Genomic DNA, 25,341 nt, shown 5'->3' on the forward strand with positions numbered 1-25,341 from the left:
CGGCATTTATCAAATCAATAGGAAACAAGCCTGAAACCATGTTTAATTATAACCACACCTTCTGGTTTTCACGTATTTCCTGAATGCAACACTGAATTAAATGTCTGGGATTTCTTCAGTAAAAAAAAAGGAACAGTAGCGTCTTGTTGTAGTATTTTGCAAGGAAGCTTAGTGTTACCATATAATGCAATACATTATGGGTGAGAAAAATATTGAAGTAGTACTCAATTTTCACTTGGATTTACTGTGAATGATACATGTCAGCTGAACACTGTTGATTTATTTATTTATGAAAAAACATGAAAGTGTGTAATACATGTCTTTTTTTTAAGTGTGCCTTTAGTTGTGTTTTACTGTGTGTCACATTTTCTGGTTTTAAAGGTAATGTTATGTACTCCAGTGTCTTGCTAATGTTATCCTGTTACTTTAAGCTAGCAGTAGAAACCAACAGTAATGATTTTCATGGAATATGTACAGAAAATACTAGGCAAGAAGTGTGCTGTAAATGTACTGTAACTTAAATGAACTATAATTGCAGTTTTTTCCAATTAGACACAGCAATACAGCAATTATTCATAAAAATATATATAAATAAAATAAGAAAAAAGAGAAATAAAGAGAAAGAACAATGATACAATCTAAGTCTAAAGATAAAGAACATTAATCAAAGAAAAATAGCAAAGACAAAGGATACAAAGATTAACATAGAATATATACAGTACATATACAGCAAAAACTGGAAAATATGCAGCAATTTACTCTAATTTCTTTTCTTATTTAAAGTACTTTTGAACAACTTTACTGGCAACGATTTTGACTGGTGTTTTCTGTATATCTTACAGGAAATTCATTGCATATTTCTTGCAGTCTTTCTAAACTAAGCTTACTTGTGATTTCGATCAACCATTTCTTATTGTCACCAACAGGCGGCGCTGTTGTAAAACCAGTGACAAAAGCCCCTTCACCGGCAGCAAGGGTTCCGTGTAACATTTGACTTGATGCTTCATGAGAATCTCAAGTCAGTGAAAAATCCAACTATTTATTCATCTTTAGTTTCTTGCAAAAAACCAATCCACGCCCACGTGTGATCCATATTTAAAGCTCTCCGGTCAACTTCCTCTGCCAACATTTGGCAAAAACAAAAGAGACTTTAGGAGTCTCTGGTGGGCACCGTGTGTGTGCGCGTGCTCGTGGACCATCCTCGTCAGATGCAGAGACCGCCCCGCACTATCCTCCGCCTCTCGCGCGCACATCTCTCCCCGCTCGGGTTCATTCGCGCACACTGTTCCCACCGGGATGATGGATCCTCAGCCCGAGCGCGCAGCCAGCGGCGGACACACGCGCTTCCACATGGCGCCTCATTTCAGGCGGATCTTCCCCACTTTCATCTGGATTCTAGCGCTCGTGTCCTGCTCCAGGACCAGGATCTACCCGCAGAACGAAGGTGAGAGACGAGGCTTCTATTTAAACGTCAGATTTCTTGCGCAAGTGGAGGTTAAAACTGTTGGAATTCTCGCGCACTGTTACGCACAGTGAAGTGAGTTACGCGTTATAGCTCAGCTTTTTTTTTTTTTTATTGAACGTTCGCTTGTCGATCAATTTCTTCTGATAAAAACATTCACTTTAAAAGACTAAATCTGAATTAAAGTGATCGTTCTGCAACATATTGAACTGTACGTTTTCAATGTATATCAAATAATATTTATTGAAAACAACCAGTGAATATCACAATTAAATGATCTTCAGTCGAATATTAAATCGTTTGAAATACATAGTTGAGTGGCATTTTATATTTTAAATCAATGAATAATCGTGTTTTTATTCAACAATGTATGTATTAATGGATCTTGTGCTATTTATGTTGAACAATAAAGATAGTTTTAGCTCGGTAACTTATGATTAAAGAGTTATACTTATTTGATTTAAAGTAGGGGTGTGAGAATACTGTATTAATATTCTACAGAACTGCATTTTATTTTTATCGTAGTTCTTTTATGGTTTGTGTTTAATTTAATTCTGCGTAAAATAAAAGATAATTAGATTTCATTCTTTTCAATTAACATGCAAATATATACAGCTTTTGTTCATTTGTGTGTATGCGATTAAACTTCCGGGCCCCTACATTACGTCGACCTCAACTAAAGGAACAATGGGATCCCAGCGATGACTGGGGACGAGAGGATACAGTCGACTCCAGCCGCTTTTAAAGCTGATGTTTGGACATATTTTGGTTTCAAAACAAATGAAAGCATTTACGACTTCATATAGGATCATGTTGTCTGTTAATTCTGCAACACCAGAGTCAAGTGCTCGACAATACTATAAATATATACTTGTTCATGCAGTATCGCAACAGATTTTTGTCAAAACACGCCCCTAATATACAGTGCACTCAGTTTCTAAGGTTATACAGGATATTAAATCAATATTTTTTAACAATACTAAAAGTCCTGGCACGTGATATGATTGTACGCCTCCTGGAACATCTTTTTTTGTTCGTTGTTTTAACTTCCTCTGCGATTATGTTCGTCATGAAACTTCCTAGAGTTTAAAATACACGTGTGTAGAATACAACATGTACATTTCTTCAGGGTTGTGTGTCTGTCTGTGTGTCACAGTGACCCTGCTGGACACCAGGACAGTGCCAGGGGAGCTGAAATGGGCAGCCAGTCCTTCAGAAGGAGGGGTGAGTGGGCCCTTCTTTTGACATTTTTCTTTTCTGGACACATCCAACCTGCTTTTAATCTCTCACACTGAAGCAAGTGTGAGGGAAATGAGCCGTTGAGCACCGAGAGCTAATATCACTGCCATTGTGTTTGGCACTGACAGAAACCTGCACCAGCTTGCTAGTGGGAGTCAGTTTAAGTCATTTTTTTTATTACTCTACAGTTGCCAGAATGGATCTTGGAAAAAGAAATGCACATTTCTACCATTATCTTCTTCTTTTTTTTTTCTGGAGCCCAGTGGCTTCGTTTCGTTCTTCTTGTCGGATTTATTGGTGAACTTGACTTCTCCTATGCTCTCATTCTTTTGTGCGCTGTTTGATTGACAGGGTCCTGGTCAGCATGCACTGAGCTTTTCATTACACTCATTCACACACACACACACACACATATCACAGTACTGTAGAGCTAAATGCAATTTTTGATGTATTTTGTACATACTATTTGGAGGACATGGTTGTTTGTATGTGTCTGACTTGTGTCGACAAAATAGCTTACAATAAAAAACAAATAAACTTTAGCTAACAATGCAAAAAGATTACCATCTGGATCCTCAATATTTCCCAGGGTACACCTGTCGAACTCATGGCCAGGGGGCCAAATCTGGCCCCACCATTTAATGGTATGTGGCCCCGGCAGATGGTCGTCTCAAATCAAAGTAGATATGATGATATTGCGACATATGAAGATGTCAGTGTTTAATATAATATAAGTAACGTTGGTTATTGTTGTTCACAATTATACAGAGGTTTACGATAACAGTCAAAGTTATGTTGAAGGAAAGGAATTTGATGAAGTAGGGCAAACACTGAGATCATCAAGATATATTGAGCTCCTAATACTTTCTTGGTTAATATACCATTTGTCGAAACAGGAAGTATTTAGGTCCTCTATGTGAGTTTGAAACAATTGTGATAAAAAGGCATTTCTGAAGACTTTTCAAAGATCTTTTTGTTAGGTTTCTACTGTGATGTGCGATAAACTGTTACATGCTTTCCTATCCATGATATAAAGGTCATTTAAAATGCTAAAAGGACATAGAACACTTTAAAGTACTCTAAAATAAGTGGCTTCTGTAGTCATTTTTGCCCGACACATACATTATGTAGATAATAAGTCTGTTCTCAGTCAAAATTTTCAATATTTTTATCCCAAACATTCAGAATTAAACAGTTTATGATTCACATTTTGGATCAAATGCACTAATGACTTGGAGTGAGCAGAGTATTGATCGGATTCAGCGACAGTCTTCGCATGATTAATGGTTTAAATAGTGCCAACATTTAATAAGTAATTCCTCTGAAGCTTCTTGATAAGATTGATGCGAGCAAGATCTGCTCTGGCGACGTATTGATTTGTGTTGATCGCACACAAACATTCATCTTAAAGGAATGTGCTTTTGGTAAAGCTAGTATATACATGGACGTTTAAAAAAATAAAGGTAAGAACTGCGTACAGTTTGTGAAATCAACTTACAATCGTCTTATTCTGTAGTATTGTCGAAGCCACAACTTTTATCACCAGGATCATGATCTGCGATGAATATACTATATCATCCTACTTATTAGAATGAATCACAGCCGAGCACACGTTCTGTTCATCCCTTCTTTTCTCACCCGGCATCCCATTTACCGAAGCTATATGCCTGCGACCTGCGTCGAGCATATTATTATTCGCTTGCAATGAAAAGCCAATTTGGAGTTTGGAGGCTCAACGGTCGTTGGAGGGGTCACGGTACAAGGCAAACACTGGGTGAAGATGGATGATGTAGTTACGCTTGATTATGCTTCACAAATGTGTCTTTTCAAGTCCTTGAAGCTGGAGCTGGTAAAATATTGGGAGTCTGACTTTGAGTTTTCAAACCAGACCTCTATTTTGTCTTTCCAAAACATTGATTCATATCTTCTAAACATCATTAGCATTGTGTTGCTAGTCGTAGTCGTACATCAGGAAGCAATTCTCAACTAAACTAATTGATTTCAATTCCTGTAATTTAGATCAGTTCTGAATGTAACCCCAATATACACATTGATAATATAAGATAATGTTTCATTTATCCCACGTAAGAGAATGTCCACAGCAGTAGAAAGTGGTAATATAGGTGATAATAGTGTCATCATCTGAGCACCAATAAAAAGCTAATGAAATAAGAGAAGGCAATTATTTTTCTTGGGGGGTCACATTATATACTGGGATCATTGTGGTTCTTCTTAATTCCATTATAAAAGTGTCACATTTTCAGATAACAGTTAATATATTCACTTGTTTAAGTGTATTGTAATTCATTAAAAGAAGTAAAACAGAAGAAAGTACATTATATTTTGATTATTTTATAGGTATATACTAGGTGAGAGAATATTTATTTTTTAAAACAATAGACAATTACATGTTATTATAGTACATGAATAAAATATGAGCTGAAAATATTTGATTGACAAGGCACGATATTCCCCAAAAATATTTTTACTGCATAAGAAAATATATTGCAATTTGTTGTAGATAGTTTCAATAATAAAATACAGTATATAAGAATATCTTTAAACACTTTTAATATGTAACAAATGAAACTTTTCATGCTATTCAGGCTGAACCGCACTTTACCCACATCTAAATTAGAACTATATATATTTTCAACGTCTAGGGAGGCAGATGTTCTGTAAATTTGGAAAAAAAAAACTCTAAAAACTCATTCTAATGAATCTTATCAAATGTAATTCATGGTCATTTTCCCGTGCAGTGGGAGGAGGTGAGCATCATGGACGAGAAGAACATCCCGATCCGAACGTACCAGGTCTGCAACGTCCTAGAGACCAACCAAAACAACTGGCTCAGGACCGACTGGATCCCTCGTTCTGGTGCTCAGCGGGTCTACGTGGAAGTCAAGTTCACCCTGAGAGACTGCAACAGTCTGCCGGGCGTCACCGGCAACTGCAAGGTGAGAAGATTTACAGCGGACAGCTTGACGGTGGGGGGGAGGGGAGAGTCGACCTAGTCCATAGTCATAATTGTTGTCGGCAGAAAAGTCATAATAAATGGACTTTTTGACTTATTTTGAAGCCTTTTTTTTGGTTTAAATGCCAATTAAATAACAAAAAAAGTTTAAAAATGGTTTGAATAATTGCAAAACGTTTTGGTTTATTATTTATCCCTCAGTAAAAACAAGTAAAAATAAAACTTTGAGAAGAATTAGTAAAACATGTTCCACCTTCTGACGTACCAAGGGTTCGTAAAGTATTAAAAATAGATGTTTCAAATGGAAATAACATTGTTTTATAATGGTTAAAGTAATTAAAGAGTCTGGTGTTAATCATAATCATGTCTCAATTATTTAGAATTGTCAAGATGCACTCTTGAGTTAATGCTTCAACTGTTGCAGTGCATCATGGGAAGTCTAACATAAGCAATGAAGGTTGTTTTGAAGGAACGTTTCTGAACACGTCATTAAATCTAATGGCTAAATTCAACACTTTGGTGAATGTGTCCGTTCATAATCCGTTTGTGCCTCCAGGAGACGTTCAATCTGTACTACCACGAGTCCAACGAAGACAGGGAGAGCTACATAAAAGAGAGCAGCTTCATTAAAGTGGACACGGTGGCAGCCGACGAGAGCTTCACTCAGGTAACGCTGATCAAGCCGGTCAGACTTGGAGCTCCTCACTCGTCCTTCTTAACTCACTTTAATTGGCTCTCGTCTTGAAAAATAACAGCCTGCGCCGTAACATTTGTGTTTTCCAAAGCACTTTTCATCTCGGGGAAAGCCATTATCCCTGCCTTTTGTTTTTTTTTGTCCGTACTGAAAGGATTCCTGCACAGTAGCTATTGACATTGTCGTTTTCCCCACTCTGTGACCGAAAATGTAAATTCCGCCGCGGGTCAATATTAACTCCGTCCCGGTTGAATAAGCAAATAGAATAAATGTGACCGCCCCGGCGTATTGACCTTTTTCATCAATACGACTCCCATTCTTTGTCGCTTCAGGTGGACGTCGGAGACAGAATCATGAAGCTGAACACGGAAGTGCGGGACGTGAGAGTCACCACGAAGAAGGGCTTCTACCTGGCGTTCCAGGACGTCGGCGCTTGCATCGCACTGGTGTCGGTCAGGGTCTTCTACAAGACGTGTCCGCTCACCGTGCGCAACCTGGCCACCTTCCCTGACACGGTGACCGGGGCCGACACCTCGTCGCTGGTCGAGGTCAGGGGGTCGTGTGTTAACCAGTCAGAAGAGAAGGAGGAGCCCAAGATGTACTGCGGCGCCGACGGAGAGTGGCTGGTTCCGATCGGTGGATGTCTTTGTAGCCCTGGATATGAGGAAAAAGCGGGAACTTGCAAAGGTCAGTGACGCGTTTCGTGACTTAATTCTGCTCCTGAAGAAGGAAAACTTTTGTTTAAACTAGTACTTAAACAAGTTTTTGATGTGGTTTAAACAAAAGCATATTTTGAGAAGTTTTTCCTTAAGGGTCAGGGGCCAAATCTGGCCTGTCGAGTTATTTATGTGGCCCAGGAGGTGATCTATGAAGAAAATAGTGTTTAAGATAAGCTTAGGGGCAGAGATCGTTGATTTAAATTATAAAGGCAAAGAATTTAAAGATAATTTTACAATAAATAAACATGAAAATGCGTTTGCCCCAAAGCTATGATTAAATTGTTGGCCATGTGTGTGATTGAGTTGGACATCCCTGTTTTAAACATGTGCAGCAAAGTAGCAATAAAACAGGCTTTAAATAAAAGCTCCGTGTCACAGCGATAATGCATTTGATACGCTTCCTAATTTATTAGTTGGACTCAGTTTCTCCCGCCGTGTACTAAACCATCATAAAGCCGCCCACAATAGTCACTATCTGCTGGCTTTGCCATATTTTGTCAGCATTTGTCGCAATTATTAAAGGATAAAATGCGAAGGTTTTGCTCTAGGGTTCCTTTGTCTAAAAAAGAATACAATTGTTAACTGGCTTTCATCATATTAGTGAGATATCAGCTCAGCTATTGTGTCCAATCTGCTGGATAAAGGTACTCATATTACACTGCAACAATTGAAACTCTTATATTACAATTGATTTTTTGAAATCAATAATTATTATCAGTTTACATTTGAAAAGTAGCCAAAATATGTAGCAGAAAGTTGAATGTGATTCTGTTATCTAAGCCAGGGATTCCCAAACATCTACTTTTAGAGTCTATTTCCTTATTCATACTGTTTTCAATAATAAGTATTTAAAAGCATTCCGGGACATTTTTGTGTTTCTGTTTATGAAGCCATACTTGATGTATGCTGCCACATGTTTTTGAACGTTAGATGTTCAGGAGATCATCTGTGGCAGGGGCTGTGGATCTGCTTCTTTGGTCTTTTTCCTTTCAGAAACATGTCTATGTCATGCTAACTAACTAGCTATAAGCTGCTCGGTAACAGGCACAAACAGCCAGGTTGACAAAGAATGTGACGTGGTCGGTGTGTTTAGATACAATCGTAAACTTGAGAATCCGAAGATTCCTGATCTAGAATTACTTATTCAAAGTGTTTTTGGTATGTTTGTTGTTTTTTTGTCTTTTTGTTGGGTACTTTGTCTACTTTATTATGTACTAGCTGAAATATCTGTCTTTCACCCCGTAAGGAAAATAACATCATAAAAATATAAACAATTGTTTCAAAAGTTCAGGAAGATTATGGGCCTTAAAATTGCTGAAAGGGGCTGACATTTAGGAAATACTACTTTTTATATGGTTTAATGTCATTGAAATTGGACTATATGACCTTTGCATTCCTTTGAAACCCTTAAAAGTGGGTGAAAGAAAATTCTGGAAATCTTCCTTACTTCGTATGCACTATATAAACAATCTATCTATCTATCTATCTATCTATCTATCTATCTATCTATCTATCTATCTATCTATCTATCTATCTCTCTATCTCTCTATCTATCTATCTATGATTTAAATTTGATCTAAATTGCGATATACATTTAAATCAAGTGGACACACAAACATATCTTCTATATCTATCTATATATATAGATAGATATAGATATATCTATCTATATATATACTGTAGATAGATATATGTATCTATCTATATATATAGATAGAGAGATTTGTACGACCTCTTTATAGATATTCACTTGAGGTTTTCTTTCAACAATGTGCACAAATAAATGAAGTTGAAATACTTCTGTGTGAAACGAATAAGTGAAACATTTTGTGCCAAAATGTTGCAAGCTGTCGGTTGGTGGGAGAAAGTGTTGTTTAAAAAAAAAACAGTCCTTATGGGAGGATTTTTGGGAAAACACTTCTCCGATTGAGGCAGTAGACAACAGATAGTTCCATCCACACACGACCAGATGGACAGTGCTGAGACCAGTGAGGACAGCAATAGCGGCACCACTGATGGTCTCGGTTGATTTTTATTGATGAAGCTCATCCCAGAAGGCTAATTGTATAACAAACAGGCCATAATTCAAAGAGGAAAAGAGGCGACTGAACAGGGATGAAGCTACAGAGAAAGGACATAATGACAGAAATGCAGTCTGTGCCAGTTGGCAATACGGAGAATTTGAAACTTCCTCCAAACAGGAGCCACATTTCTCTATGGGACAAACGCCCCCCCCCCCCCCCACCACCACAAAACTTTCGCCCTTGCTTTGTTCCCCCTGAATGGAGGAGGAGGACGGCAGGCTGGACCCTGAGTCCTGAAATATGTTTCTCCACCGCAAGATTTAGGAGAGACCCTTGACTCGGGCTGAACCTCCAACAGATGTGAAGTGCCATCCATCTATCTGCTGCTCACTTCTCCAGTTCCCACTCTCACTCGCCGGGTTATTGGCCGAGCTCAGCTGCCTCGGAGGAAATCCATCAAAGTCTGGATGAATAGCGAGTGCCGCTCAGTGAAAAGTCTGACCCTGCAGTTTGGAGAGGCACCTTAATGCTTTTCCCATTTCAAGTTCAAAATATGGAAAGGGATAAAAGCAGGAGAAGGAGCAGGGCTGGTCGTAATGTATCCACAAGCTCTGGTCTCATTGTCAGTTGTTATGAAGAGCGAGTCTGTATCATCCCCACCAACACGTTCCGTTGTACTTCTCACTCCCAGCCTTTTTAAATTCATTTTCAAGGGTATTTCAGAAGCAAATATTTTTCTCGCTGAGAAAGGAGATGTCGGTGCTTCCAGCTACGACGCTGTCTCCGGGAATAACCTGCGTGAAGACGAGTTGCATCTTTAATGCCAAGCGTTCGCTCTGATGTCGAAGAATTGCTGATACTACGATTCTCGCTGAATTTGACACTCGCTCAGGCTGTGTTGTATCTCCTTTGTTTTCACTGCCTGAATGAGTAAATATTGAAAATACAGTCGGAATTCCTTTTGAATTTTAGAAACCTGAACTTCATCAAGCCATAATATTTTTTCAATAATACCTTCTAGAGATGGGAATAGTACAGCAAACACATTTTTATTAGACTCAATTACTAATGTCTAGATTATTTTATAATTCTACGATTCGTTGTCTTGACAAGACAATAATAAAGAAACATCGGTTGTAGCAGAATTCTTACATTTAAAATAACAATCTGATATATAACTTATACTTTAGCTTATATGACTACAAGTAGCCAAAATCATTTGTCCTTAGAAGAGAAACAGGATGAATATAAAACTGATCTATAGAGTGTGTCATGGCTAACTTCATGTTTGAAAAAAATAGTCTCTTTGCTTATCATTTTTGTAAATCGAGGAAATATATGTTGATATACAGTGAATCGATATAAAATATAAATATAAGTTTATGTAAGTGTGTTTATGTCATATTTACATCTATTGTCCATAGTTTAAAAAAATGTATATATTGTATGAATAATTAAATAAGAACTTAAGCCTATAATAATGATGTAACTATTATATATATATATATATATATTTTTTTGTTTTATTTTAAGAGTAAGAATCCGAAACTTGTAATGCCAGTGTTGTAAACACAACATTGGTGTTTTGTGGTGTCAGTACGGAATAAAAGAATGAAATAAGATAACACACAAAACAAACAACACAACCAGTTTATCCACCTTACTCAGTCTTTCATTTGGTCCCTTTTGTCTTTATGATCACTCAATACTGGCACTACATAAAATATGGCCCTTAAGGAAGAGTCCTGGACTCAACTTTTAAGGATTCATTAAGCACCTCACGACAATGACTGACGGTGAATTTACTGCCTAAAGTTATCATCCTAATGAATAGTTTCCTTGTTATTTAAAGAAGTTGCATCTCCCTGTTTGTTATAACTTATATGTATCAAACTTTAGAATGGGGGCCAAATGTGTTCCAGGCCGTCCTTTAACACAACTGTCTTGCAACTCCGTTGCGCAGATAAGTGGTATGTTTTGGTACATAACATACCACTTATCTGTCAAAAGGTCGAGGCATTACTATATAGCGAACTAGCTGAAGTTCCTGGGGATTTTTAAAAGCTACAAAATATTTTAGATAAAAAATGCAGAGGCCAAGTAATTTGATGAATATGTTATTGTAGCTTAAATGTGCTTACGTGGATTTATAAGGGGTGCTAGCATCATTTTCCAGACCGGGCGTTACAGCTTTTGGAAAATTACGTGGAAGCTGCAATGAAAAAACGTTGGAAGGCTTTTAAAAGGATGTAACTTGCTTAGTATGTGAGCCACAGAGCTCTAGAATGATGTAGTAAGCGCACAAACGTTTTCGAAAAAGACCAATAACGAAAAATCCGACTCAGTCCAGACACGGAGCATTTCATGCCGGTCATTTTGAGCCCAAGAAGATCTCTGTGGGACCCGTGCAGCCCCCGTGAGACTCCGAGCCGACTCAAGAGACCTTTATGGATTAAGATAGTGACCTCCTGCTTTTGGTTCATGCTTAAGGTGCCAACAATTGACGCCAACATGTGGAGGAGGGTAAGCATTGATGCTATTAGAAAGACAATGATAGGACGTCAACCTGAGAGTATTGGAGAAGATGGGAGCAGTACAATATATCTAATAAAGAAAAACAACAAAGTAGTATTTCTTCTTTTTACTTCTAATCTATTTACCTTGCAGTAAATTATCGTGACCTCTAGGCTACATTTTTTTTAGTTTCAAATCAAAACTTCAACAACGTACTTTTACCTACATTTAATTAAAAAAACTCGAGAGGCTTTTAATTTACAAGTCGCGGCGCTCGGCTGATTAGATAGACTCACACTTGATGATGACCTCCAAACAACAGCACTTATCTGAGCCTGCACTGGCATGACTTTAAATCAATACTCGAGCCCACGAGTGCTCGTCTAAGAACGTACTTAGAAGGAATTATAAATCCACCTCGCGGGAGAATGATTGAACAAATTACCTTGAAGATGTTGCAGAAGCAATTTGGTATAAGATGCAATTTTTGCAATTAATTCAATGTTTTTTTTTTGTAAACATGTTAAAGCACTGATAGGGAAACTATAGCAGACGTGGATAAGTTCGAGGAGAGTAATAAAGGCGAGGATGAGACAAGAGAGGAAGAAGGGATTAGATGCTGAATGGGAAGATGGAAAGGTTGAAAAGGGGTCCACCGACAGCAGGAGGCATCAATGCCGGGTCGCCCCTCCCCTGCTGGGGGTCCATCGCCCGGTGCAAAGGGGACGAGCGGAGCCACATAAGAGACGGGGGACTCCCCCTCGTCATCCTGAAAGCCCCGCCGACGACCGGGGTCGCGATGAAGACGTCAAAAAACTGTGACTGACAGCCACACTCGCGCTCGCATAGAGGGAGTTTAAACCTAGAGTGCAGGGTCACGACCGCGGGAGATGAAGACGTCAAAAGTTTGACAGCTGCGAGCCGTCTGGGAGGATTCGGAAACGAGGGAGGAGGAACAACAGAGGGAATTTGAAATGTGAATGACTGGAGAGGCCGAGTAAAAAAAAGGGGAGGATTTCACTTTTTTTTTTTGTTTCTCCTTTTTTTTTCCGGCTTCTTTTCTGCTGTCGTCTGGTTCCTCTCGCCCGGGAGAATGTTTCTGTGTGTTTGCTGCGTCTGGAGAGATTTCATGCTTCCAACGCACCTGCAGCGGAGGGGGGTTTGGACGAGAGCTTCAGCCGTGGATGGCAGAAAGAGAAAGTGAGCGGGTGATAGAAGGAGTGTGTAATCGCTGTATTCAGTCCCACTAATTATTGCATCGCGGTTCCTATTTTTTTTCTTCTTTTGGCCCCGTAGACGGTGCTGGATTGGTGAGTGTGTGTCCGTGCACGAGTGTGTACTGTACCTCGGATTTTCAGTCTAACAAAGCCCACGCTCCCGATGCACTGAGTTTGGAGGGGTGCCCGGGAATGCAGGCTGAAGAGTGTGGCAAACAGGACGAAGGGGGGAAACGTGAGCGTCGGCTGTTCAGAGTGAAGCCCAGGTGGAGTAAGCGTGGGCCATTGTCTTCCGCCGCCTGGCACCGAAAACCCCATCCGACACTTCTATCTCCTCCTTGTTATCCTTCTCCCTCGCTTCTTTCTGATCCGCGGTCAGGGCCAGGGGGGGGGGGTTTATTTAGCTGGTGGCAGTGGGTGATCTGTCGATGGAGGTTATTGTTGTGGCTCTCTTTTCACATGCTAATTCAGTCACACACACATTTTCCCTTCAACTGTTTTTGTGAGTATTTAAATTTTTTCGGACGGACGTGACGCCGCCTCCGAGCACATTCCTAAACCCTCGCCATGTTTTGCTTTGAAACGATAAGCATCTCCAGCTTTTCCCGAGGGTTTTTAATTAACAGGGCCACGACCCCCCGTGATTAAAAGTGTCCCGGTACCTTAAGTGGCGGTCTATCAATCCGTCACTCCGTCCCTCCCTCCATCCATCCATCAGCGAGACAGGTGTCGGGCGGTAGGGACTTCCTCTCTCCACACCCCTCCGCTGGGCAGGAACAAGGGGCAGATGACAGATAACAGGGGTTCAAGGGGAAGACACGCAGGGATACAGTGTTGCCGACGACGCTCTTAGCTGGATCTGCAATAATCCCCATTTGCATTTTAGTTAGAAGAATGCGTATGTAAATGTCGGCTGATAGTAATCAAAGGGCACCTTCCCCCCTGCGTCGGCCTCCCCCGCCTCCCCCTCATTCCTCACCTAATGAGTGTCAAAAAACACTTTTTTTTACCCCCCAAACTTTGTTTCACATGAAGTGTACACGTTATCAAAAAGCCATGATGTGCCGTTGTTTCCTTGTGTTTATTCTCCTCTGATCTGGTGGAACCCACGCTCTCAGTAGCTTGGGGTTAATGTCGGGTTAATGACACCCTCATGAGCTCTTATTCCAGGTCAGCAACACCCCCCCCCACCACCAACACCACACCACGAGCGAACCTAAAACACTTTGAACCACAAAAGGCTGCAGACAACAGAGAGAATGGACACATGAGAGGGTGCTGAGGGAACTTTACGGCTTCAAAAGCTTCGTTCTTCCTTGTGCTTCTTCATTCTGACTCCGGCATTCGAGGAAAGAAAGCATTTTAGTGGAGGCAGTGACAAAGACGGTTTATGACCCATCGCCGCGGTGCTCATTAGGTTCCTTCTCCACAATTTATTACAGCTCTTGTCCATTAATGACAATAGTGATGCTTTCTTTTTTGGACCACATTTAACTTCAGAAATACAAGATATATCCATTCAGGATAAAAATACAAGTCTCTTTTGTTTTCTTATTTTAATCGTAATTGATTTTCAAGCATAAAGACAGACAAACATTCACAATACAGTAAGTTACAAAGATGTAATTCCGTCCCCCCTCACGTTTATTGTTGAAGTCTTCTTCTCCAAGATGCAGGAAGTCCCTCATCATGATCTTCTGAAGTTATTACTTGCTATAAAGCTTTCCCTTGTCTGAAATCTGGGCGAACGAGAGGTTACAAGAGTCCATTATGACGTAATAATGGCTTGACTCCTCCTCCGACCAGCTGTCATCACGCCCTGCTTTGGTTATACAATGAGTCCCTTGGAGATGGAGACTTCCGGGATTGATGACGCGGGGTGACAAACCTTGATGTTCGACCAATCACAGCAGAGTGGGTGTGGTTATGGTAAACAAGAGTTCATCTCCAGAAAAAAGGAAGTGTGGGCGTGGTTTAAGCACGTTTTTTCTAGTATAACTATTTAAATGAAAAGAGAGTTTTGTACAAACAGACACATACTGATGATACAATAGAGTCCAACATCTATTTAAGACACACTTAAATCAACACATGAGATTCCCTTTAAGGGCTTTAAAAAGAAAATATAAAAAACATAATTATAATTGTAAATTGTGTACATAAATCTATACAAAAAGATAAACATATCTTTATATAAACACATATAGTTGACCAAATTGCTAATGCATATATAGTAGAAGACGTACTGTAAATACAGTGGAATTTTGGATGAAATGGAAAATAAAACAAAAAAAAATCTGTAATGTTAAAAAAGTTTTGACTCAGATTATTGATATACTGCATCAAAGGAGACCAGGTTTCACCAATTCCCTCATTTTTTAGTTATTGGATCCAATTTATTCCACTGCAGAAGAAGAAGTCAGCGTTCCTCTTGTTTTTCATGATGATGTGAAAGAAATGTGACATTGACACATAAAAGTTGTTTGTCTGAAGCTAACTTGGACCAACATGATTGATATTTGGATCAATCTTTCTCCTATTTTAGTAGTTGTGCAGCTTTAGCATCAAATAAAAAGGGCTACTACAGGTTTTTTCAGGCAGAAACCTCAAGAAAACCAGACTCAAACATCAGCGAAAACATGATGCATTACGCTGATTTCCATCGCATGTTAAAGAGAATCAAACGTATTTGTCTGACCCAAAAAAAAACTGTCGTATTAGCTTGAGTGGTCCTAATTAATTTAACGCCCCCCCCTGGGACCTTTCTCTGTACTTAATGAAGAACAGACAAATGGTCTTATCTCATCAAGGACTGAAGACTTAATTTAATTTAGCTCCAGACCCTTACCTAGCGTCAGCTCGTAAACAGCAAACAAATGTCGCTCACTGTTGTGTTAGCAGTAGTTTCATGACATGAATTAGATTTAGCAATATTAAAAGTAATTGGACCTTAAACCAGTTGTTCTTTTACCGTGAGACTCGCTGAACCACACACTTAAGTTAAGTATGTAGGTTTGCTTTAGCAGGCGTTTGAAAAACAAACAAATGACTTGAATAGAAATGACAAAGACAGATGTCACACTAGTAGAGATTTGAATTCCAATCTCTTGGAATTCCAATCTCTACTAGTACAGATTGTATTGATATGGGTTAGGGTTTGAATTTCTCCTATTAGAATTGGAGATTGTCCTGGTAGAATTCACACTTGTCCTAGGACAGATTGGAATTCCAATATTCAGATCCCAATACAGTAGTAGGATTCCACTAGTACAGATTGGAATTCCAATCCCTACTAGTAGGATTCCAGATCCTACTAGATTCCAATCTGTACTTTGACATATACATGGAAATGTATTATATAAAAAAGAATGGGTAAAAGCGAAAAAAGTACAGGTGGATTATGGTGTAATTATGAATATCTTCCATGTATCAAATATGGTTTAAATTGCATCATATTCGGATATATTTCAATTTTCATGGTCTTCTGTCCCCCTGGACCAGTTGGAGTTGCCCTCCCTAAGACGTAAGGATTTATTTTTGGATTCTATAATGATAGACTTGTATAGTTGTTAATGTGTATTTAACCATTATTTATCATTATCTAATACCAACACTGAAGTCATTCTTATGATATTTCTTTCATTTGATGACGGATCAACGGTTTCAAGTCAGTTATTGCCTTTGTAATGCACATGAGTCGACTCCTGAAGTGTCGGACAAGAACGAACAAGAGAACCAGTGACGAATATGAAGGACAGGAGATGTTAAAGAGCAGATCCACGGACGTTCAAACAAGTGGTGGCGTTTGAGGGAAGATTACAGGGAAGACGCTGATGAGCGTGTCATAAAAAGAGTGACAGACGATGGTGTTCCCACACAAGCTCAATCTTTGGGACGTCTGCATCCCCCCGTGCAGATGTGGAGTGGGGGGGGGGAAGACGGGGATTGCACCGGGAAAGATGGGGAAATGGCATGAATAGAGGGTGATGATGAAAAAGAAAGTTGCAATGGAGACAAATGATGGAATTCCTTCAGGAGAAAACGTCTTCTGGCGTCGTCTTCTCCTCACTAGTGGATGTCAAAGGCTGTAATTATGCACTCATTTATTGTATTGTTGCTGTGTCAATGCGCAGACCCCTCGCACACACCACCACCACCGGCTTTCACCGTCTCTTCCTGTGTGTGGCTTTCATATATTTAAATGTCAATTATATTTGTGTGGGCTGCTGGCGCCGCCACTGCTCACTTTGAGCTCGTCGAGGAGGAAGATGATCAGCGGCTCATTTGAACCGTGGCTTCATCTCCAGACTCTTCTTCTCACAGACTCTACAGTTGTAGACAATGCTGCTTCCATGATCTGGTGTCACATGATCTTTTAGTCAAACCTGTTTTTGGAGCTTAGAGGAGGTCATTGATACATCCTGTTACTTGAACGTGAACTATTGAGTTACACATACAGTATGTTTATTGATATGAAGGAAAATATCCTCACAATTGAAAGTAGTTTTGGTTATTCGCCATTTTCAGTGTAAGAAAGTGTTAAATATTATGTTATGTTATGTTATGTTATGTTATGTTATTTTATATTATATTATATTATATTTTTAATTTTAAAAAAAATGATTTGAAGAGCGTAGTACAATATACCATAGCATAGTATAGAGTAACATAGTATAGTATAAACATAGCATAGTGTATCAGAGCATAGCATAGCATAGCATATCAGAGCATAGCATAGCATAGCATAGCATAGCATAGCATAGCATAGCATAGCATAGCATAGCATAGCATAGCATAGCATAGCAGAGCAGAGCAGAGCAGAGCATATCATTGCATATCAGAGCATAGCATAGCAGAGCTTAGCATATCAGAGCATAGTATAGCAGAGCATAGCGTAGCATATCAGAGCATAACATAGCATAGCATATCAGCGCATAGCATAGCAGAGCGTAGCATATCAGAGCATAACATAGCATAGCATATGAGAGCAATGCATAGCATAGCATATCATAGCGTAGCAGAGCATATAGATCCTTTTTCTTCATTTTCACAGACCACAGCTAAAAATGGATCATTAAATGCATCAAAATACATCTCACGCTAAATTTACAGGCACTACGAGATGATATACAGTTTGTGTTTACCACATTTTTTCGTTATTTTCTTTTACTAAACATGGTCAAAAAAGGGTCAAGAAACGTTCTTGACAAGAGCCACAGTCTTTTTTTATTTTAGAGAAATCCTGTGTTTTTCTTGTCAAAATAAAATCTGAGACAGCAGTTATCCCACCAATCTCAAGTCAATGTTTTTATTTGTTTGTTTTTTGTCGAGCCATAATGCAGGCGCCACAGCCCAGTGGTTGGGGACTTTTTGGTTCTAATAATGTACCAAGAAAGAGTTTGTGGTGTTTTGTTGCTTCATGGATTTAGGAAGTTAGTGAACATTTATGGCTTCAAACTCTTTTTTCACACTTTTTCAATTCCAATAAAAAGCAGTTTACAATTGAATAATGAAAATAAATAACCTTTCATTTGGCTTTAGTAAAAAAAAAAAAAAAGCTTTATTATTGTCTTGAAATAAAACGTTTTATAGTCGCAAAAGTGAAGGGATGATGTTGCTAAGTTAGCATCACTGGTTGAACAACATTGTAAAGCTAGTACTGAACAAATGATTTTAGGTGAAACAATATCATTGAAAAATGAGCTCCTTGGCAGATGTACACGGTATCTCGGTGCTTTTCTGACTTTAATAAACTTTGTAAAATGTAAACCTCAAATAAATATCTTCATATATGTGACCATACGTTGTGTTTCCTCAGCCTGCACCACTGGGTTCTACAAGGCCCGGTCGTCCGACGCCGCCTGCATGAAGTGTCCTCCTCACAGCTACTCCCTCCGGAACGGCGCCAGGACCTGCGAATGCCACTCCGGATACTTCCGGGCCGACGCCGACCCTCCGTCCATGGCCTGTTCCCGTAAGAACCGAGTTTAAGTCGCTACACTCTTTGCTGACGAACGCCAATAGAGACAAAAAAGGTGTTTGTTTTCCTCTCAGAGTCTTATCAGATAGAGTGAGACGCGATGTCAGCCTGAATGGCCGCTGTGTGTTTTTGTGATCCAATTATTTATGACTCCTCCGCCCGTCGTCGTCTGTCGTGACTTAAGACATTGAAGGAGGGAATAAAATGCTCTTTCTCTGGCTCGGAGGAAGTGTTGTGCCGGAGACTCGGAGACCTCGGTCTGTGCGTCGTAAACTTAATTATGCCTATATATACGGCACATGGCTTCCCTGGCCTGGGAAAAATGAAAACATGCTCTCGGTGTCTTCTGCGCACACAAGAAAGAAATACCACAGAAGAAAAACATCTCTGAACAGATGTTAGTTATAGTAATGCCAACCCCCCCCCCCCCCCCCCTATCCACTCATCATCCACTTCACTATGAGGCTTAGATTTGTGTCTTTCCTGTCCTCAGAGCCCCCGTCAGCTCCGCAGCAGCTGATCTCCGTCGTGAATGAGACCTCGGTGGTTCTGGAGTGGAGCCCGCCTCGCCGGTTGGGGGGTCGCAACGACATAAGCTACAGCCTGGAGTGTCTTATCTGCCAAGCCGGGGATCAAAGTGGACGAATCCTGAACGCCGGCAGAGCGCTCGCCAGGAACCAGACCCTCCATCCGCCGGGCGGCCAGAGGATGCAGTCGGACCAGGGGATCGTGGGTTCCGATCCGTCCGGGAGAGGCGTCTACCAGAAAGACTACTCCAGACCCGGATCGCAGCTCTGCCAGCCCTGCGGCTCGGACGTGCAGGTGTCGCCGAGCCAGACGGGCCTGAAGTCCACCAGGATGGTGGTGAGCGAGCTGAGAGCGCACACGCACTACACCTTCATCGTCTACGCCCAGAACGGGGTGTCCAGGGTGAGCGGAGCAGCAGCTTCCCAGAGCGTGTCGGTCACCGTGACGACCAACCAGGCCGGTAAGAGTCCAAAGCATTCATACTTTGTATCAGTTCTCAAATTATTGACATCAATTTGAAGCGTTTCCTCCTCATTTCAAATCCAATTTTACTCATTACAGACACTGACGAAATAGACGTTATGGTTCATAAAGGCTGTATCTTTACCACTTTACTACCGAGAACAATGACATATGGAAGTGCAGTGCTAGCATGTAAGATTAAAAATACATTTCAACCAACAAAAAGTCATGTTAATGTCCATAAAATGACATTTAACTAACACAATCGTGTGGTTTATTAACAAACAAATCACTTGCATTTGTAGCTCGATTTTTACCCCCGTACACTGTGACTGATGTTAGGGCCCGTCAAGAAAAAAAAGAAATGAGCGAAGAGCCAAAAACAGGATGAAAAAACGTACGATTACAAAAATGTTAAAAAGAATAATAATAATAAACGAACTATACCATAAAAAATTTAAAAATCCATTAATAATGAAACTAAACTGTATTCAGTGTTCACTTCAACAATAATAAATACAAAATAAAATTGTCAGCCTTCAGAAACTTTATCTACATGTTCCTCGCAGGTCAGTTCTACTCTGACACCATGAGGGCCACATAAATACATCCAAAGGGCCACATGCTGCTAATAACAGTAGTATATGAAAATATAAAAAAAGTCTTTAAAAGTTGTTGAAAATGTCTTAAATACTTAAGAAAGATTTGATAAAATTTGAATGTTAATAAAATGGTTATATTTTGCGTGGTATGTAGCTACCATGAGCACAAATCAAAGTAGATTCATGTACATGTTGATATAATCAAAATGTAAATAGCAAATATAAGTAAGAGAGAGTATCTTTGTCAATATAAGAGAATTAGAACTGGTGTTATACAGATCGTCACCCACGACTTACAGAACAATCACTTTTGCTTGCTGTGTAAAACATGCATTTATGACTCTTTTTAAATGTTGTTTCCTCAACTTATTTGAATGTCTATTATTATTGTGATTAATGGAAATGATAAGGAGAATAAACCTTGGATTGATTAGATTAGACTTTATCAATCCCTCTGGAGATCTCCTTCTGGAAATTGGGTTCCAGTTCACAGCAGACATCATAAACGTCATAAGAACAAAGTGCAAAACAAAGAAACAAAAAAGGAAAGGAAAGGAATAACGCAAAGACAAGGATACAAAGGAAAAAGGATACAACATGGAATATAATACATCATACTTTCACTTGCTCTTGCCCCCAAAAACATCATTATAAAGCCTAGGAATGAATGAGTCCCTGAGTCTATTAGTGTTGCAAACCTACACAAAAGTATCCAAACTCATTTAATTAAAAGTGTTCTTTATGGTATTTTTTAAACGAAAATAAGCTTCAACCTGCAGAAAAGGGAAGTATGTAGCATAAAAAAGATATTCTGTTTATAACAAATAAGTTAACTGAGTTTTTATAAAAAAAGACGTGTCATCAGCTCATTCCCTTCTCCAACACCCTGACAAGTCTTTGACGCGTTCATAATGCCTTTTCTTTCCCTCAATTCCTCACAAAAGAGATGATGATTCTTTTCTTTATCTATTGAACCGCGTTCGGTTTCCTCCCGCTGAGCAAATTATGCTATTGGTTTTACATTTGACTCGACAACACCAGGCTCAATATTCGGCAACAATACCTCACAACAAATTGTCTTGTTCCTCTCGGCTTGAAGCCGCTGCCCTCACCCGGCGCCCGTTGGAGTTGCCATAGTTATTAGCGTGTCCTCCCACACCTCGCCACACTGGAATTAATGATAGGGCTGCTTGTGAAGCAGATGTCGGGACATATTCGAGGGAATGTAAATGGTTTACTTAAATGCAAATGAGCAACTGTCTGCAAAAAAGTGCGAGAATCTCATCGGAGTGACACCTCCTTACGAACTAGACGTGTGCAGGAAGGGGATTTTTTCAGTCGGTGACCATGAAGTGTTTAAAGGGTCACCCGGATTTTATGGTGTGTTTCATTTCAGTTGTGAAGGTGTCAGCTGCTGAGCTGTTTCTCACACACACGCCGGATGAGTTTTCAGAGGGTTTTTTTTTCCGAGTGTGTGTGTTTTGCGCTCTGGTACGTTTCAACTGTCGTGGCTTTTCACGGCTGGCACGCAGGAAGTGGCAACACCTGCTTAGTTTGAGATGCCTTCGGGGAAATAAGTTGGAGAAATGTCGCCAGCGTGAGAGTGCGTCTGGGACGTGTCAAGTCCAGCCATATGGCCTCGCTGTCCTGTCAACACAAAGGAGGGCGAACAATAACAAGGAATGTACACCTGAAGAAAAAAGAAAGGCAGGAAGTGGGTCAAATCTCAGGTGCGCCGGGTCGCCCCCGGATCGTTGACGCTATGATGTCATCATCTGTTGACTTATTACCGTCCGCAGATTGAATTCGTTATCGGCGGCGTCCGTGTTATTTATTAGCATTTTTATCTCCCCTCCCATCTCAGCCCCCTCCCCGGTGTCATCCATCCACGCCAGCGACGTGACCAGACATAGTTTGTTGTTGTCGTGGCAACAGCCCGATCATCCCAACGGGGTCATCCTGGAATACGAGGTCAAGTTCTACGAAAAGGTGAGCGCCTCCGCCGGGGTTAATAAAGTTCAGACTCGTCGGCGTGGGTTTGTGTTTATGCGTTGATAAGAATTTATTTGTCCTGCCTTATCAGAACCAGAAAGAAAGGTCCTACCGTATAATGAGGACGTTCTCTCAGAGCGTGGACGTCGCCGGTCTTAACCCGCTCACCGTTTACGTGTTCCACGTGCGCGCTCGCACCGCCGCCGGCTACGGAGAGTTCAGCTCGCCGTTTGAGTTCTCCACCAACTCAGGTAAGACGTTTTTATTTGTTCAGGCTTTTCCTTGATTTTCTGGAACTCCTGTTGTGTTATCAGTTTTATCTTGACCTTTAAAGTATATACTTTATTGAATATTGTTTTGATTGTTTAAGCGCTTTGTGACCCTGGTCTGGAAAAGCACTATACAAATAATAAAAAAAAAATACTCACTTACCTTCTGCAAGCTTTGATCTGAAACATCTTGTTGACGTTATGTTGTTTGTGACGTTGTGATTGACAATTGTCAAATCTGGATTATCATTTTAGTTTAAACTGGAGAAGAAGAATGGAAATGCCTCCCATCTCTTATTCCACGTGACCTAACAAAAATAGAATCATTTGGGTACTAGCTAGCATAGATGTCAATCTTGTTTCTGAACCAGAATTTCTTCATTATCAAGAAAAACAATTTAAAAACAATAGCATAAAATAAAATAAAAAACATGTTTCTCTTATCAAGAAGAAACTGTCTCAGTAAAGGAGGACAATATGATTTGTAAAATATTCCAAGTTAAATTCCTTTGTTTGGAACATTCAACTCTTATGGCTACATTGTGCTAATAGCATGCTAAGCTAACCAAAACACCAAAATGCTAACTGATGACATCGAAATTACTTGTTGGAGGGAAATAAAGCAAATAATACATTTTACATCAACGTCTTTATTTTACTACGAATAACCTATAATGCCTTGAAAAAATGCAATTTGATTGTTTACATAATAAGGTCATGACCTCCGGTTTTCCTTGCGTTCTTTCTTATGGCTCTTTATTTACATAGACTTAAAGCCTGTTGAACTAACTTTACAGACACATGTCGCTTCAAGAAGAAAAAACATGTCTTTAAAAAAAGGAGAATGTCTTGATTTGTCAAACATTCCTGGTGCAATTCATCTTGTGTTATTTGTTTAGAGGGTTTAACTCTTACAGCTATGTCGTGCATGCTAACCACATGCTAAGCTAACCGAAACACTTTGAATGCTAACTGGGCTAGCAACGACTACCGGGTCAACAGAAATTAAAAAAAAATTAAAAATAGTATTTACTTCTTGTACTGCTTTTTATACATAAATTCTCTATTGTCTTTAAATTAAATATTTTTGTTTTAATGGTTTTTTAACAATCTGAAATTATAATTTATCTTCGTTTTCAATTTCCGAGAAAATATTACTGTCTCGTTTTTTCCCTGGTTTTAAAAATGACATGAAATACCAAGACGTACACGATTGTTCCAGCCGACAACAACATTCAAGTGTGTATTACACGTTCTTCTGGTTCGATGCTGAAGCATCTGTATCACGTTTCCTTCTCCAGATCCCTTCCCTCTGATCGGTGAAGGTGTCAACTCGGCGTTCCTGCTGCTGTCAGTCAGCGGGGTGGGAATCCTGCTGCTCATCTCGGCAGCCATCTTCATCATCAGCCGCAGGTGAGAACGTCCGTCAGCAGCTTTCGGTCTCTCGGGGCGTTGAAACTTCAGCTGAAAAACCAAACTACCTGAGTGGACGGAGGCTCTTGTGTAGTTAAATATGTGTGTTACCTGCAGGGATTAGAGTGGAGACAGTGTTAATCTCTTTGTCCCTGACTTGTCATTACCGTCTCTTCATGGTGTGTGTGTGAGTCTCATGCTGTGTGATTGTTGTGCACAGAGACGACCTGCCTATGTAGACGCACAATTGCAGGCAGACACTGAAACACACACCTGTACCGCCACAAAGGTGTTTTGACAGTTCTTTTGTTTAATGGAAAACACCTTTTATCTGGCGCTACCTGAGGCATTACTCCTCCTCTCCGCGCTTTCATCTACAAACTCCGTTTTGCAGCCTCGGCTCTGCTTTTTTCGCTCTTCTTTGTCATCCCATCCCATCTGAAGCCCGGACCAAATTGACACACACTTTAAATGTGACGCACACCTTTCATCTAGGCTGTAACAATGAAGGAGGAAGCTGCTGCTGCTGCTACTGTGTGTGCAATGGCAAGAATCAGGCGATAAGATGCGTGTCATGATACAAGGACGGCGATACTTTATATTGCAATACTTCAGGGATGTTTGTAGTATTGTCGAGCACTTGACTCTGGTGTTGCAGAATTTACAGACCACATGACTCTTGAGGAAGTCGTAACTGCTTTGATTTGTTTTGAAACCAAAATATATCCAAACATCACCTTTAAAAGCTGCTGGAGTCGACTGTATCCTCTCGTCCTCAGTTGTCTCGCGGGATTTTATTGTTCCTGTAGATATGTCCAAACATCAGTTTTAAAAGCTGCTAGAGTCGACTGTATCCTCTCATCCTCAGTTGTCACTGGGATCTCGCAGGATTTTATTGATCCTGTAGATATGTCCAAACATCAGTTTTAAAAGCTGCTGGAGTCGATTGTATCCTCTCATCCTCAGTTGTCACTGGGATCTCGTGGGGTTTTATTGTTCCTGTAGATATGTCCAAACTACAGTTTTAAAAGATGCTGGGGTCGACTGTATCCTCTCGTCCTCAGTTGTCTCGCGGGATTTTATTGTTCCTGTAGATATGTCCAAACATCAGTTTTAAAAGCTGATGGAGTCGATTGTATCCTCTGGTCCTCAGTTGTCACTGTGATCTCGCAGGATTTTATTGTTCCTGTAGATATGTCCAAACATCAGTTTTAAAAGCTGCTGGAATCGACTGTATCCTCTCGTCCTCAGT

At 40.1% G+C, this 25,341-nt stretch overlaps 1 protein-coding gene across 1 annotated transcript in view; it reads left to right on the plus strand.

The window, feature by feature from the left end:
* The first annotated feature begins 1,150 nt into the window (after positions 1-1,150).
* The window catches only part of LOC148063609 (ephrin type-A receptor 4-A-like), a 34,606-nt gene continuing 10,415 nt past the window's right edge, over positions 1,151-25,341 (plus strand). Inside the window, exons 1-10 of the mRNA XM_087811500.1 lie at positions 1,151-1,444; positions 2,619-2,686; positions 5,461-5,658; positions 6,232-6,342; positions 6,702-7,056; positions 18,662-18,817; positions 19,317-19,811; positions 22,280-22,404; positions 22,499-22,658; positions 23,978-24,089. Coding sequence (XP_087667626.1) covers positions 1,297-1,444; positions 2,619-2,686; positions 5,461-5,658; positions 6,232-6,342; positions 6,702-7,056; positions 18,662-18,817; positions 19,317-19,811; positions 22,280-22,404; positions 22,499-22,658; positions 23,978-24,089 — 1,928 coding nt within the window. The 5' untranslated portion in view covers positions 1,151-1,296. The remainder of the gene's footprint in view (positions 1,445-2,618; positions 2,687-5,460; positions 5,659-6,231; positions 6,343-6,701; positions 7,057-18,661; positions 18,818-19,316; positions 19,812-22,279; positions 22,405-22,498; positions 22,659-23,977; positions 24,090-25,341) is intronic.

Source organism: Callionymus lyra, chromosome 16 (genome assembly GCF_982586985.1).
Source record: "Callionymus lyra chromosome 16, fCalLyr1.hap1.1, whole genome shotgun sequence".
Taxonomy (NCBI): Eukaryota; Metazoa; Chordata; class Actinopteri; order Syngnathiformes; family Callionymidae; genus Callionymus; species Callionymus lyra.